We start from the raw sequence: 16236 nt of genomic DNA on the forward strand, positions 1-16236 counted from the left end.
CAGTACATTTGTACACACCGATATTATGCGTTTTAATGTGCGGATGGTACCCAAGTCTGGAGGAGAGAAGACTCTCATCCAGACCTGGGTACCATAGAAACTGTAAAAAAAGAATTTAAAATAAAAAATAAAGTTTATACTCGCTTTCCGTTGTCCTCCCGGTGTTTTGTCTGCTCCGTCCAGTGTCTTGCATTGCTCGCGCTGTTGTGAAGGACCTGCCATGATGTCACTGAGTCAAGTGATCCATCACATGGCTCAATGACGTCACCGCAGGTCCTTCACACCACCGCGAGCAATGCAAGACACCGGACGGAGCAGACAAAACATTTTTTTACCATTCTTATTCATTTTTTTTTTTTAAACTAACTTGGTCACACTATATAAATCCATACCGTTTGCATGGATTTATATAGTGTGAACAAGTTGTCAAGCACTTTTCCAAGTGATGCTAAAATCGCTTGGAAAAGCGCTTGATAACCCGCAAGCGGAAATGCATGTGAAGAATGCCTGACAAACGCTTCTACCTGGCGGGAAAAACGCATGTAAAATCCGCATGTATTTTTCCTGCCAGGGAGAAGCGTAAAAAATATGCAGCATTTCTGCATCGTGGGCACAAAGCCTTACCGGCTGCTCGCTATTCTACATGGGCTGACCATGAAGCACGGATATGGAGCTGTAGTGATCTGTGTATGGAATAAACTGCCTGGATGAACTATTATGTCTGGGAAAATAATTCAGTCTTTAGCTAAACCTCTCATTTCAGATTGAGGTAATATTTATGTGATACACCTGTTTGGTTCATCCATTTATTTAGATTTTCCCCTTTTTAGTTACAGACTAGCATCCTGACAAAATTTCTTCTCGTCTCCAAATTATGCTACGAGCAGCGAGACTTTGCAACCGCTGTCCAAATACTCGGGGGACTCGAAAACCTGATAGTGCGGCAGCTGCCGGTGAGATTCGCTTAATTTGTTTTTCTTCCTAGTGAGGCGTGTGTGTATGTATGTATGTATGTATGTATGTATGTATGTTTTGACAATTCACTTTATTACTCTCAGGCTTGGAAAAATTTACCTACTAAGGTGGCAGAAATCTTGGAGGAACTCAAAGCTGTGGAGGTAATTCATCATTTATGATTAGGTTGATAATTTTTTTCGGTTTAAATGCTAAACTGGAGTATAAATTGGTATGCATGCAAAATAGGAGCATGTTCATGCTGGCCATTAAACAGACAGAACCTAAGACAGAAACAAAATAAATACCCTGCTGTAAGTAAATAAGTAAAACCTACTGCATATGAAAAACATTGGGTACTTAGTAAACACCATTTTTGATGAAAAAAAAGCGTAAAAACCATCCCACCAGTGTCAAGGTGCACCTAAATTCGGGATGGTCCTAACCTCTAGTGTAAAACCTTACCATGCGTCATAGTGACATCTGTGTGAATAAGGGCTGAGCAGGACCGGATCCCAAATATCTCTTGCACTCCCTATCAGTGCATGAATATTGTACCTTAGTAGAACCACCATCAGTACATAAATACATAACCAGAACCACCATCAGTACATAAATACATCACCAGAACCACCATCAGTACATAAATACATCACCAGAACCACTATCAGTACATTAATATAGCACCAGAACCACCATGAGTACATGAATACCTTGCTAGAACCACCATGAGTACATGAATACATCACCAGAACCACCATCAGTACATAAATACATCACCAGAACCACCATCAGTACATGAATACATCACCAGAACCACCATCAGTACATGAATACATCACCAGAACCACCATCAGTACATGAATACATCACCAGAACCACCATCAGTACATGAATACATCACCAGAACCACCATCAGTACATGAATACATCACCAGAACCACCATCAGTACATAAATACATCACCAGAACCACCATCAGTACATAAATACATCACCAGAACCACCATCAGTACATAAATACATCACCAGAACCACCATCAGTACATAAATACATCACCAGAACCACCATCAGTACATAAATACATCACCAGAACCACCATCAGTGCATAAATACATCACCAGAACCACCATCAGTGCATGAATACCTTACTAGAACCATATATGCTCTATTGCTTTTACTTATTTACTTACAGCAGGGTATATGATTAGTATTTATCAAAAATGGTGCAAGTTTGACCAAATTTATCAAAATGGTGCATCTGTGAAACATTTTAAGGTGGGCTTACACCAACTGATGATCTAACCTGTCGATCAGCGCTCGTTTGAAGTCTTTTAAACTTTATGGGGGGATGAACGATCATTAAAACAGTCCTCATTCAGTTTGCATATTGTCGGCAGCATACTAGATGTGCTGCCTGCCGACAACCATGAGTTATAGGTCACAGAAATCGGCTAACGAATGAGCCTTTTGCTTCCATGTAGATTTACAATTTTGCTTGTTACTTATGTATAAGAACGATGTCTATTTGCATTGAATTTTCTGTCCATGCCCCCTCCTGGGTGACACATTTCACCAAACCTATTTCTCACCAGGTGTTCCTGAAGAGTGACAGCTTGTGTCTGATGAAAGGAGACAGATTCAGAACATTACCCACAATCCCGTCTGCCTACCTCTTAGCGATGCACATTCAGCAGCTTGAAACTGGTGGCTTTACTATGGCAAATGGAGCATTTAAGTGGAATAAGCTAAGGTGAGTGCAAAACTGATGGCTCATCACAGATATATTACTCCCATTGAAGGCATCCAAAAGTGCACAGAATGCAGCACGATGACAAACATTAACTTGTTTCGTTCTGTAAGATTTTTATGTTGTTTCCTTGATTTTAAGCTTTTTTTTTTTTATTATGCTTTTTTGTTTTTACTTGCCATTTTTGTTATTTTATGTCACTATATCACGTCTTCAGCTTAAAGTAAATTGTTGAGGGAGGGCACAGTTTTTAGGAGAGAAGCTTGTAATTTTTTTTTTTTTTGTGGGAACCTTACACTAGGCAATCCTGAGATATTGGGTTTGCAGAGCTCTGTCTGAATGGAGCTGCGGTGGAACATGTGCACATCCACTCCATTCATTGACTTTGGGACTGCCGAAGATAGCGCTATATTCTGCTGGAATCTCAGCGATCATTAATTTATCAAATGTGTGTATAGGAGAGAACTTTTTAAAAATCTGCCATCAATATACAACGAGCAGTCTTTTTAAAGAGTGACATAATAATAAATATATATTATATAGATATACAGTACAGACCAAAGTTTGGACACACCTTCTCATTTAAAGATTTTTCTGTATTTTCATGACTTTGAAATTGTACATTCACACTGAAGGCATCAAAACTATGAATTAACACATGTGGAATTATATACTTAACAAAAAAGTGTGAAACAACTGAAAATATGTCTTATATTCTAGGTTCTTCAAAGTAGCCACCTTTTGCTTTGATGACTGCTTTGCACATTCTTGGCATTCATAGAATCATAGAATCATAGAATGGTAGAGTTGGAAGGGACCTCCTGGGTCATCTGGTCCAACCCCCTGCTCAAAGCAGGATTCACTAAATCATCTCAGACAGATGTCTGTCCAGCCTCTGTTTGAAGACGTCCATTGAAGGGGAACTCACCACCTCTCGTGGCAGCCTGTTCCACTCATTAATCACCCTAACTGTCAAAAAGTTTTTTCTAATATCTAATCTGTGTCTCCTCCCATTTAGTTTCATCCCATTGCTTCTAGTCTTTCCTTGTGCAAATGAGAATAAAGATGATCCTTCTACAATGTGACAGCCCTTGACATATTTGTAGACAGCTATTAAGTCTCCTCTCAGTCTTCTTTTTTGCAAGCTAAACATTCCCAAATCCTGCAACCGTTCCTCATAGGACATGGTTTGCAGACCAGTCACCATTCTGGTCGCTCTTCTCTGAACTTGCTCCAGTTTGTCTATGTCTTTTTTAAAATGTGGGGCCCAAAACTGTACACAGTATTCCAGATGAGGTCTGACCAAAGAGGAGTAAAGACCAATAATGACTTCACGTGATCTAGACTGTATGCTTCTGTTAATACATCCCAGAATTGTATTTGCCTTTTTTGCTGCTGCATCACACTGTTGACTCATGTTCAGTCTATGATCTATTAGTATACCTAAATCTTTTTCACATGTACTGTTGCTTAGCTCTATTCCTCCCATTCTGTATATGCTTTTTTCATTTTTATTGCCCAGATGTAGTACTTTGCATTTTTCCCTGTTAAAAACCATTCTGTTGGTTGCTGCCCACTGCTCCAGTTTACTTAGGTCTTTTTGAATCCTCTCTCTCTCTTCTCTAGTATTAGCTATCCCTCCTAGCTTTGTGTCATCAGCAAATTTAATCAGTTTACCCTCAATTCCTTCATCTAAATCATTGATAAAGATGTTGAACAATACAGGTCCCAGGACGGAGCCCTGTGGTACCCCACTTGAGACCTTCATCCAGCTGGATGTGAAGCCATTTACAATCACCCTTTGAGTCCGATCACTAAGCCAGTTATGAATCCACCTAACAGTTGCCTGGTCCATTGCATACTTGGTCATTTTTTCAATAAGGATGGTGTGAGATACTTTGTCAAATGCTTTGCTGAAGTCAAGATATACTATATCTACAGCATTTCCCTGATCCACCCAGTCAGTGATTCTGTCATAGAAGGAAATTAAGTTAGTCTGACATGACTTGTTAGTTATAAACCCATGCTGACTCTGGTTAATCACTTCATTCTTATCCAGGTACTTACATACATGTTGTTTAATAATTTGTTCAAAGATCTTTCCTGGTATAGAAGTCAGACTCACCGGCCTATAGTTCCCTGGGTCCACCTTCTTCCCCTTTTTGAAGATAGGAACAACATTTGCTCTTCTCCAGTCTTCTGGGACTTCTCCTGTTCTCCAAGAATTTTCAAAGATTATGGAGAGTGGTTCTAAAATTTCTTCTACGATCTCCTTCAGTACTCTGGGGTGTAATTCATCTGGACCTGGAGACTTGAACTCATTTATGTTAGCTAAATATTCCCTCACAATCTTTCTGTTTACAGATAACTTGGATTCTTCTATTCCTTTAAAAGGACAGTGAAGATCAGTTGATGTTACATTTTCTTTCTGAGAGAAAACAGATGCAAAATAGGAATTAAAAAGTTTGGCCTTCTCAACATCCTCTCTTACCATTTCTCCATTTTCATCCTGTAAAAATCCTATAGCATCTTTGACTTTTCTTTTACTTTTGACATACCCCCAAAATCCTTTTTTATTGCTTTTGACATCTCTTGCAAGCCTTAATTCATTGTCAGCTTTAGCTAACCTGATACATGCCCTGCAGGATCTGCAGACTGCATTATAATCTTCTTTAGATATGCCTCCCTCTTTCCATTTAATAAACATTTCTTTCTTTCTTTTTAGCATGTGTTTAAGTTCTGTGTTCTTCCATCCTGGTTTCCTTAAATGCTTCCCATTCTTCCTACTTTTCGGGATTGTTAACGATTGTGCTTTGAGAATCTCATTTTTAAAAATTTCCCATCCTTCCTGGACATTTTTGTCCTTAAGGACATCCAGCCATTGGATCCCTCCTATTCTCTTTCTGAGTCTCTTAAAATCTGCCTTTCTAAAATCTAACCTTGAAGTTTGAGTCTTCACATGTCTTCCTCCTCTAGTTATCCAAAATTCTATAATAGCATGATCGCTGCCTCCTAGGGTCCCAGCCACTTTTACCTCCTCAACCATTTCCTCCTTGTTTATAAGGATTAGATCCAAAGTAGCAGATCCCCTTGTTTTCTCCCCTACCTTTTGGAAGATAAAGTTGTCAGCAAGAGAGGATAAGAATTTGCTTGACCTGTTAGTTTTACTTGAGAGAGATTCCCAACAAATGTCTGGATAGTTGAAATCTCCCATGACCACTACGTCATATTTTTTTGAGAACTTGGTCATTTGATACATAAAGAGTTCATCCATATCTTCAGCTTGCCCAGGTGGCCTGTAGTAAATGCCTACAATGGTGTCCTTTCCGTTGTTCTCTCCTTGTATTCTTACCCAAACAGTTTCCACAGAAATCCCAGTCTCTGAAGCTTCAATCTCTGTGCAGATATACGCTTTTCTAACATACAATGCGACACCTCCTCCTCGTTTATCAAGTCTGTTTCTTGCAAATAAGTTGTATCCTTTTAGCCTTTTATTCCAATCATGTGTATCGTCCCACCAAGTTTCAGTGATTCCAATGACATCATATTCCTTTTCCTGCATTAGTAGTTCTAATTCTCCTTGTTTGTTGCCCATGCTTTTTGCATTTGTATAAAAACATTTTAGTTTGTGATTGGTTTCTCTTCCTCCCATATTTTTATTATTTAGATTGTTTTGTCTTTGTTCTTCCTTTCCACTTCCAGTAGCAGAGATCTCAATAGTATTTGTCAGCTGTATGGCTTTTTCTGGCCTTTTGCTTCCCTTCCCACATTGTTCTAGTTTAAAGCTCTCCTGATGAGTGTAGCAAGGCGACTTCCAAATACATGTTTTCCAGTCTTCGTAAGGTGCACCCCATCTCTAGCAAGTAGTCCATCGTATAGGTAATTCATTCCGTGATCCAGAAATCCAAATCCTTGTTGACGGCACCATCGACGTAGCCAGTTGTTCACCTGTAGAATCTTATTCCACCTCATTGTTCCATGGCCATCCACTGGGAGGATGGATGAGAAGACCACCTGCGCTCCCAATTCTTTCACTTTCTTGCCCAAGTCTTCAAAGTCACTGCAGATGGTTTCCAGGTCCTTTCTTGCGGTGTCATTTGTCCCCACATGTATTAGCAGGAATGGGTAGTGATCTGTAGGTCTGAAGAGTCTTGATATCCTGTCAGACACATCTTTAATTTTTGCTCCTGGAAGACAGCACATTTCTCTTGAGGTTATGTCTGGTCTGCAGATAGCAGCCTCTGTTCCTCTTAACAGGGAATCCCCCATGACCACCACTCTCCGTTTTTTTCTTCACAACATTCTTCTTTCTCCATCCAGGAGGATTCTGAGGGCTTACAAGGTTATTCATTGCTGGCAAAGTCTTATCTTGCTGTATTTCTTCATGGTTCTCCTGCGAGAGAGCCTGGTACTGGTTCCTGAGCAGTATAGGTGCTGACTGCCTCTCGATCCTCCTGCTTCTGTGGGTCACATGCTTCCATTCCTCTGTTTCCTCAGGTGCAGTTCGAATTTCTTCTCTTTCTGAATCATGAAGAGATAATTCTGCTCTGTCTAAGAACTCTTCACCTTCCTTAATGATTTTCAAGGTAGTTAACCTCTCTTCTAGATTTCGCAACTTTTCCTCCAACAGGGACACAAGCTTGCATTTCTGGCATGTGAAGTTTGGCTTTTCCACTGGCAAGTCTGTGAACATGTAGCAGGATATGCAGCTCACCAAATGGCTCCTGGACTCTTCCATGTTCTTACTGTTAATGTTCTGAAAACAGTGAAAAAAGCTTAAAAAAAAAGCTTCAAAATGCGCGCGCGGTTTACCGATGTCCTCTTTTCAGCTCCAACAGCCAAAATCCAGTGTTCTTTGAGCTCACGGAGACTCTTCACTTACCCCAAAATGCAGTGGGAATATGCAAATTATCTCCTTAGGACTCCTCCCCTGGTTTACCGATGTCCTCTTTTCAGCTCCAACAGCCAAAATCCAGTGTTCTTTGAGCTCACGGAGACTCTTCACTTACCCCAAAAAGCAGTGGGAATATGCAAATTATCTCCTCAGGACTCCTCCCCTGGTTTACCGATGTCCTCTTTTCAGCTCCAACAGCCAAAATCCAGTGTTCTTTGAGCTCACGGAGACTCTTCACTTACCCCAAAATGCAGTGGGAATATGCAAATTATCTCCTTAGGACTCCTCCCCTGGTTTCTCTTGATGAGCTTCAAGAGGTAGTCACCAGAAATGGTTTTCACTTCACAGGTGTGCCCTGTCAGGTTTAATAAGTGGGATTTCTTGCCTTATAAATGGGGTTGGGACCATCAGTTGTGTTGTGCAGAAGTCTGGTGGATACACAGCTGATAGTCCTACTGAATGGACTGTTAGCTGCTTTTTTCTTGCCATAATACAAATTCTAAGTAAAGAAAAACGAGTGGCCATCATTACTTTAAGAAATGAAGGTCAGTCAGTGCGAAAAATTGGGAAAACTTTGAAAGTGTCCCCAAGTGCAGTTGCAAAAACCATCAAGCGCTACAAAGAAACTGGCTCACATGAGGACCACCCCAGGAAAGGAAGACCAAGAGTCACCTCTGCTTCTGAGGATAAGTTTATCTGAGTCACCAGCCTCAGAAATCGCAGGTTAACAGCAGCTCAGATTAGAGACCAGGTCGATGCCACACAGAGTTCTAGCAGCAGACACATCTCTACAACAACTGTTAAGAGGAGACTTTGTGCAGCCGGCCTTCATGGTAAAATAGCTGCTAGGAAACCACTGCTAAGGACAGGCAACAAGCAGAAGAGACTTGTTTGGGCTAAAGAACACAAGGAATGGACATTAGACCAGTGGAAATCTGTGCTTTGGTCTGATGAGTCCAAATTTGAGATCTTTGGTTCCAACCACCGTGTCTTTGTGCGACGCAGAAAAGGTGAATGGATGGACTCTACATGCCTGGTTCCCACCGTGAAGCATGGAGGAGGAGGTGTGATGGTGTGGGGGTGCTTTGCTGGTGACACTGTTGGGGATTTATTCAAAATTGAAGGCATACTGAACCAGCATGGCTACCACAGCATCTTGCAGCGGCATGCTATTCCATCCGGTTTGCGTTTAGTTGGACCATCATTTATTTTTCAACAGGACAATGACCCCAAACAGACCTCCAGGCTGTGTAAGGGCTATTTGACCAAGAAGGAGAGTGATGGGGTGCTACGCCAGATGACCTGGCCTCCACAGTCGCCAGACCTGAACCCAATCGAGATGGTTTGGGGTGAGCTGTACCGCAGAGTGAAGGCAAAAGGGCCAACAAGTGCTAAGCATCTCTGGGAACTCCTTCCAGTTTGTTGGAAGACCATTTCCGGTGACTACCTCTTGAAGCTCATCAAGAGAATGCCAAGAGTGTGCAAAGCTGTCATCAATGCAAAAGGTGGCTACTTTGAAGAACCTAGAATATAAGACATATTTTCAGTTGTTTCACACTTTTTTGTTAAGTATATAATTCCACATGTGTTAATTCATAGTTTTGATGCCTTCAGTGTCAATGTACAATTTTCATAGTCATTATTATTATTATTTATTATTATAGCGCCATTTATTCCATGGCGCTTTACATGTGAAAAAGGGGTATAATACAAGAACAATTACAATAATCTTGAACACAATGTGACAGCGACTGGTACAGGAGGAGCGAGGACCCTGCCCGTGAGGGCTCACAATCTACAAGGGATGGGTGAGGATGCAGTAGGTGAGGGTAGAGCTGGTCGTGCAGCGGTATGGTGGAGTGGTGATTACTGCAGGTTATAGGCTTGTCGGAAGAGGTGGGTCTTCAGGTTCCTTTTGAAGGTTTCCACGGTAGGCGAGAGTCTGATACGTTGGGGTAGAGAGTTCCAGAGTAGGGGGGAAGCACGGGAGAAATCTTGTATACGGTTGTGGGAGGAGGAGATAAGAGGGGAGTAGAGAAAGAGATCTTGTGAGGATCGGAGGTTGTGAGCGGGTATGTAACGGGAGACTAGGTCGGAGATATATGCAGGAGATTGGTTGTGAATGGCTTTGTATGTCATGGTTAGGGTTTTGAACTGGAGTCTCTGAGCAATGGGGAGCCAGTGAAGAGATTGACAGAGAGGAGAGGCCGGGGAATAGCGGGGGAACAGGTTGATTAGTCGAGCAGCAGAGTTTAGGATAGATTGGAGGGGTGCGAGAGTGTTAGAGGGGAGGCCACAGAGCAGGAGGTTGCAGTAGTCTAGGCGGGAGATGATGAGGGCATGCATTAGTGTTTTTGCAGAGTCTTTGCTGAGGAATGCACGGATCCGGGAGATATTTTTCAGTTGGAGTCGGCAGGAAGTGGAAAGGGCTTTGATATCAGAGATCAGAGTCCAGGGTTACCCCAAGGCAGCGAGCTTGTGGGACTGGGGAGAGTGAACAGCAATTGACGTTGATGGATAGGTCAGATGGGGGATATGAATGAGAGGGTGGAAAGATGATGAACTCTGTTTTATCCATGTTGAGTTTTAGAAATCTTGCAGAGAAGAAGGATGAGATGGCGGACAGACATTGTGGGATTTTGGTTAGTAAGGAGGTGATATCGGGTCCAGAGAGGTAGATCTGTGTGTCATCAGCATAGAGGTGATAATGAAAGCCATGAGACTCTGAGTTGTCCCAGGCCTAAAGTGTAGATGGAGAAGAGCAGGGGTCCTAGAACTGAACCTTGGGGGACACCGACAGATAGGGGGCGAGATGAGGAGGTGGTCTGTGAGTGGGAGACACTGAATGTCCGGTCTGTTAGGTATGAGGAGATCCAGGATAGGGCCAAGTCTGTGATGCCGAGAGATGAGAGAGTCTGGAGTAAGAGGGAATGGTCCACTGTGTCAAAGGCAGATGACAGGTCTAGGAGGAGGGGGACGGAGTAGTGTCGCTTAGATTTGGCGGTTAGTAGGTCGTTGGTGACTTTAGTCAGTGCAGTTTCAGTAGAATGGTGCGGTCGGAAACCAGATTGTAGGCGGTCAAAGAGGGAGCTGGAGGAGAGGTGGGAGGACAGTTCAGAATGGACGTGTTGTTCCAGTAGTTTTGAGGCATAGGGGAGAAGTGATATGGGGCGATAGCTAGACACAGAGGATGGGTCAAGGGAGGGCTTTTTGAGGATGGGTGTGATTGAGGCATGTTTGAAGCATGAGGGGAAGACACCAGTTGTTAGTGACAGGTTGAAGAGGTGGGCTAGGGCTGGGATGAAGATAGTGGTAAGGTTTGGGATGAGGTGGGACGGGATTGGGTCAAGTTTACAGGTGGTGAGGTGTGATTTGGAGAGTAAAGAAGAAAGTTGATCTTCAGAAATGGTGGAGAATGTAGTTTTGGAGGAGGAGGGTTGAGTAGGTGTGGGGGGGGGCTGTGGGGGCTTTAGGCAAAAACTTTCTGATCTTCTGCTTGAAGAATGAGGCAAAGTCTTCGGCTGAAATAAGAGGAGAGGGAGGAGGCACTGGGGGACGGAGGAGAGAATTGAAGGTGTTTGAATAGTTGTTTAGGGTTGTGAGACAGGGAGGATATGAGAGATGCAAAGTATGTTTGTTTTGCTGCAGTGAGTGTGGACTTGAAGGTAGTGAGGGACTGTTGGAATGCGATGAAGTGCTCATGGGAGTGGGACCTTTTCCATCTACGTTCAGCAACCCTTTAGTTAGGCTGGTGTGCCAGGGTTGTCTGTTGATTGTGCGAGCCTTGGTATGTGTGAGGGGGGCGACCGAATCGAGAGCTGCAGCGGTTGTGGTGTTGTATAAAGTGGCAGCAGCATCATGTAAGGAACTAATGTCTGTAAGAGGGAGGAGGGATTCAGAGAGTGAGTGTAGGTCAAGGTGCTTGAGATTTCTACGAGGGTATGCAAGTTTGTGGAGTGGGGATTGTTGCCCCGGGGAGGAGAGAGAAGAGAATGTGAGTAGGTTGTGGTCAGAGAGAGGGAGAGGTGAGTTAGAGAGGTTAGATAGGGAACAGAGGCGGGTGAAGATGAGGTCCAGCGTGTGGCTTTCTTTGTAGTCATGAAAATACAAAAAAAATCTTTAAATGAGAAGGTGTGTCCAAACTTTTGGTCTGTACTTTATATATATTATGCAAAGTGGCTAGTAAAAGTTTGGGCACCCATGGTCAGAATTACTGTTATTGTGAACAGTTAAGCAAGTTGAAGATGAAATAATCTCTAAAAGACCTAAAGTTAAAGATGACACATTTCCTTTGTATTTTAAGCAAAAGAAATATATAGTTATAGTTTGCATTTTAAAAATGACAAAAAGGAAAATGGGCTGATGCAAAAGTTTGGGCACCCTGCATGTTTAGTATCTAGTAGCGCCCCCTATTATAAGTATCACAATGGTAAATTCTTTTTGTGGGTTTTTCATCCAGTCCTCTTTGGAAAATTCTTCCAGTTCTGTACGATTCCTGGGTCGTTTTGCGTGATCTGCTATTTTGAGGTCTAGCCACAGATTTTCAGTGATGTTCAGATCAGGGGACTGCGAGGGCCATTGTAAATCCTTCAGCTTGCACCTATTGTGGATTTTACCTGTGTTTAGGATCATTATCCATTAGTAGAAGCCATCCTCTTTTCAACTTCAGCTTTTTTACAGATGGTGTTATGTTTGCATCAAGAATTTTTTGAAATTTCATTGAATCCATTCTTCCCTCTACCCGTGAAATGTTCCCCGTGCCATTGGCTGCAACACAACCCCAAAGCATGATTGATCCACCCCTATGCTTATGTTCTTTTCCTGAAATTCTGTGCCCTTTTTCCTCCACACACACCTTTGATCATTGTGGCCAAAGAGTTATATTTTAACCTCATCGGTCCATAGGACTTGTTTCTAAAATGCATCAGGCTTGTTTAGATGTTCTTTTGTATACTTCTGACACTGCATTTTATGGTGAAGACGCAGGAGAGGTTTTCTTCTGATGACTGTTCTTTGAAGGTCATATTTGTGCAGGTGTCTCTGAACAATAGAACAATTTACCACAACTCCAGAGTCTGCTAAATCTTTCTGACGGTCTTTTGCAGTCAAGCGGGGATTCTGATTTGTCTCTCTAGCAATCCTATAAGCAGCTCTCCCTGAAATTTTGCTTGGTGTTCCAGACCTTATCTTGACCTCCACTTTTCCTGTTATCTGCCATTTCTTAATTACATTTCGAACTGAGGAAAGGGCAACTTGAAAACACTTTCCTATCTTCTTATAGTCGTCTCCTGCTTTGTGGGCCTCCACCATTTTCAGAGTGCTAGGCAGCTGCTTAGAAGAACCCATGGCTGCTGTTTTTTTGGCAAAAGGTTAGAGGAGGCTGGGTTATTATAAAGCTGGGAAATTTGCATCATCTGGCCTTTCCTAATGATGAGCGTGTTATGGCTTGTTCACTAACAAACTAATTTAAAAACTGAAACCTTGGTCAAAGTTATCTGGGCACACAAATCTCCAAGGGTGCCCAAACTTTTGCATCTGCCCATTTTCCTTTTTGTAATTTTTAAAATGAAAAAAGAAAATGACAATTATATATATTTTTTTTGCTTAACATACAAAGGAAATGTGTCATCTTTAACTTTAGGCCTTTTTGAGATAATTTCATCTCTAATTTGCTTAACTGTTCACAATAACAGTAATTTTGACCAGGGGTACCCAAACTTTTACATGTCACTGTGTGTGTATGTGTGTATATATAATATATGAGATATATATTGTATTTATATAAATAAAATATATATCTCCTCTAGTCACGGCAAAGTTATGAACCTCTGCCATGACTAGAGGAGATGTATAGATAGATAGAGATATAGATTATCCTCCGGACATGGTAAAATTATGAATTTTTGTAATATATTTCATTACCTTTTGCTTCTTTCTCTCCCAAATACTATGCTGCAATGCTGTTTCAGTGCCCAGTTCATGTTTCCTTTTAGAAGCTGCTTTCAACTGCTGCTCCATAAAATCTGAACATTACATTCAAACAGAGTATGGGACTTTCCCTGTCTGAGTACTTAGAAGGGGAACAGACAGGGAAGGTCCCATACATAAACTAGTGCGGAGATCTTGCCAAGCAGTAGTTGAAAGCAGCTTCGAAAGGATCATAAATTGAGCATTGATACAGCACTGCAGCAGAGCGTTTGAGAGAGAGGGAAGCAAAATAGAGTAATGAAGTGTACTACTGCAAAAAAAATAATAACTTTGCAATGGCTGGTTTGATAATTAAATACAAAAATAAGTTTAGTTCTTCTTAAAACGGTTAAAGGAACCGTCGGAAGCTTATCTCCAGGAGAACAAATAGATCAGAAGTCCGAAATCGGACATACCAGATCAGCATCTCCAGACGATTTATCTGTCCGGGGCCCCATACACATTAGTTTCTAGAAAACATATTTGGTAACATTTGATATCTGAAAATGTATATTGTTAAGCTGCTTTCTGCCACGTATAAGAGTCTCGTGAATCTCTTCAATAAAATTCTTCACGTCTTTTTGCTCTACAGGAATATTGCAAAAGTTGTCAGCCAGGTTCATGCATTTCAAGAAATCCCATACTCCTTCAGTCCAGATCCAGACCTCCAGTTTTACCTCCGCCAACGCATTTCGCATTTCAGCGATGCCGATATCTCCGTCCTGGCAGCTGACAACAATGCCAACTTTCATCATGTGAACTCCGAGAAACATTCTCGTAAGATACAGGACACACTGCGAAGGATGAAGGCGACATTTCAGTGAAACCCATAGACATAACCGTTCCTGCACATTTGTATCCCTTCAAAAGAACCAAAGAGCAAATGAAGAATTGCCCAAGGTGATGGAAGGGCAAAAATGGTGGCTGTTACTGTCTTTTTTTGGTTAGATTGGCAGCAGTGGAATTGGGGGGGACACAAATATTCACACAGGGCTCATGTAGTTTACTAATATCGGCTCACTGTTATGTACTGTAATCGGTTTCTGTACTGTAATCGGTTTCTGTACTGGTGACCATGTCACTATATCTGCACCAGCCATGGAGATCTTCTTTTTTTTTTTTCTTCCTTTTTGTATGCATTTTTCCGATCACTATCAGTCCTATGTTTGACTTTTGCATTAAAAATAAGGACTGTTATATGATGAAATGTAGCATTTTGGGTTGCCCATGTAACGATGATTGGATGTTGATTTCGCGCACATAGCCAAGAACAATAAGTTTATTGCCTTCAAGTAAAATAAACTTATTAATGGAATAAAATAAATTCATTATAGGTCAATCAGGCTTTAGAAAAAAAAAATATTTATAAAAAAAAAAAAGAGTTGACCTTGACAAGCACTTGGTTACCTGCTTTAGTTTTTTTAAGCGTAACCCATTTAGAAAACTCTTAAAATATGCATGAGCCCACTCCTTTAGTTTCTTACTGCAGTGCTTTACTTTCTCCCTGCTGTTAATGAAGTGGGCACATTCCGTTTCTAAATGGGTCACGTCTTAGAAAATACATGTTACCTCTCTATTCGTTTCATTAAGATGCAAAGTTGGCAGAGACATAAATTACTGCAGTGCTTTACTTCCTCCCTGCTGTTATACAATATACTTGAATTTCTTACCTAAACAGGTAGAGATATGGTTGTGTACTTATGGAGAGAACCTGGTTATAATAAAGTCCTGGGATTCCAGCAGCCTCTGCAAGCATGTAGTGTTGTACCTGCTGTGTTAGAGGATGTAGTATGAGCTATCAGGTTGGTAGCAACCAGGCTGCAGCTCTACTTTATCTGTAACATGGCTGATTTATAAAAGTCAGTCGTATTTATAGAATTTGGTAAATTTATTATGGGTCAATCTAGCTTTAGAAAAAAAAAATCTAAAAAAAAAAAGTTGACCTTGACAAGCACTTGGTTACCTGCTTTCATTTTTTAAGTGTAACCCATTTAGAAAACTCATAGTAAATGCATGTGCCCATTCCATTCATTTCATTGAGATGCAGAGTAAGCGGAGACTTGAATTACTGCAGTTCTTTACTTTCTCCCTGCTGTTCGGGTGCTTTCACATTGCATTCTTGCCCATGTTTAGTGGTCTCGTCAGGGATTACGTATGGACACTCAGATGTAGTCTACTAAGTCTGGGTGTCCGCCTCCAGTATACCCCTGAAAATGATGCACATCATAGCACACGTTTACTCTATCGGCACCATTATGGTATATGGCCCCGTCGGAGCATACGCCTGAATTCCATTTCATAGGGGGGTTCGCACGCAAGTCCCGACGGTACCACTGAACGTGGCCAAAAACGCAATGTGAAAGGAGCCTTAGATACTTGAATTTCTTACCTAAGCCAGTAGAGATGCAGTGTATACTGAGTGAGAGAACCGGGTTATAATAAAGTCCTGGGATTACAGCAGCCTCTGCAATGTTTCTAGCACATAGTGTAGTGGGTGTAATATGAGCTGGCTAATTGATAGAGACCAGGCTGCAGGTCTACTTTATCTGTAATATGGCTGACTGTGATAAGAAGGAAAAAAAAAGGTCTGCACCACAAATGACCTTAGCGAGTGGTATTGTCCCTCCTACGAAGATGTAACAGTACTTTGAAGTTTTCACATTCAGTAGGG

At 41.6% G+C, this 16236-nt stretch overlaps 1 protein-coding gene across 1 annotated transcript in view; it reads left to right on the forward strand.

Moving 5' to 3' along the window:
• Positions 1 to 14772, forward strand: part of KNDC1 (kinase non-catalytic C-lobe domain containing 1) — a 98461-nt gene extending 83689 nt beyond the window's left edge. Inside the window, exons 27-30 of the mRNA XM_073685208.1 lie at positions 831 to 953; positions 1059 to 1118; positions 2550 to 2707; positions 14158 to 14772. Coding sequence (XP_073541309.1) covers positions 831 to 953; positions 1059 to 1118; positions 2550 to 2707; positions 14158 to 14389 — 573 coding nt within the window. The 3' untranslated portion in view covers positions 14390 to 14772. The remainder of the gene's footprint in view (positions 1 to 830; positions 954 to 1058; positions 1119 to 2549; positions 2708 to 14157) is intronic.
• Positions 14773 to 16236: the final 1464 nt, after the last annotated feature.

The sequence above is a fragment of the Phyllobates terribilis genome, unplaced genomic scaffold (genome assembly GCF_046119375.1).
Source record: "Phyllobates terribilis strain yellow unplaced genomic scaffold, ASM4611937v1 Scaffold_5__5_contigs__length_657084704, whole genome shotgun sequence".
Lineage (NCBI taxonomy): Eukaryota > Metazoa > Chordata > Amphibia > Anura > Dendrobatidae > Phyllobates > Phyllobates terribilis.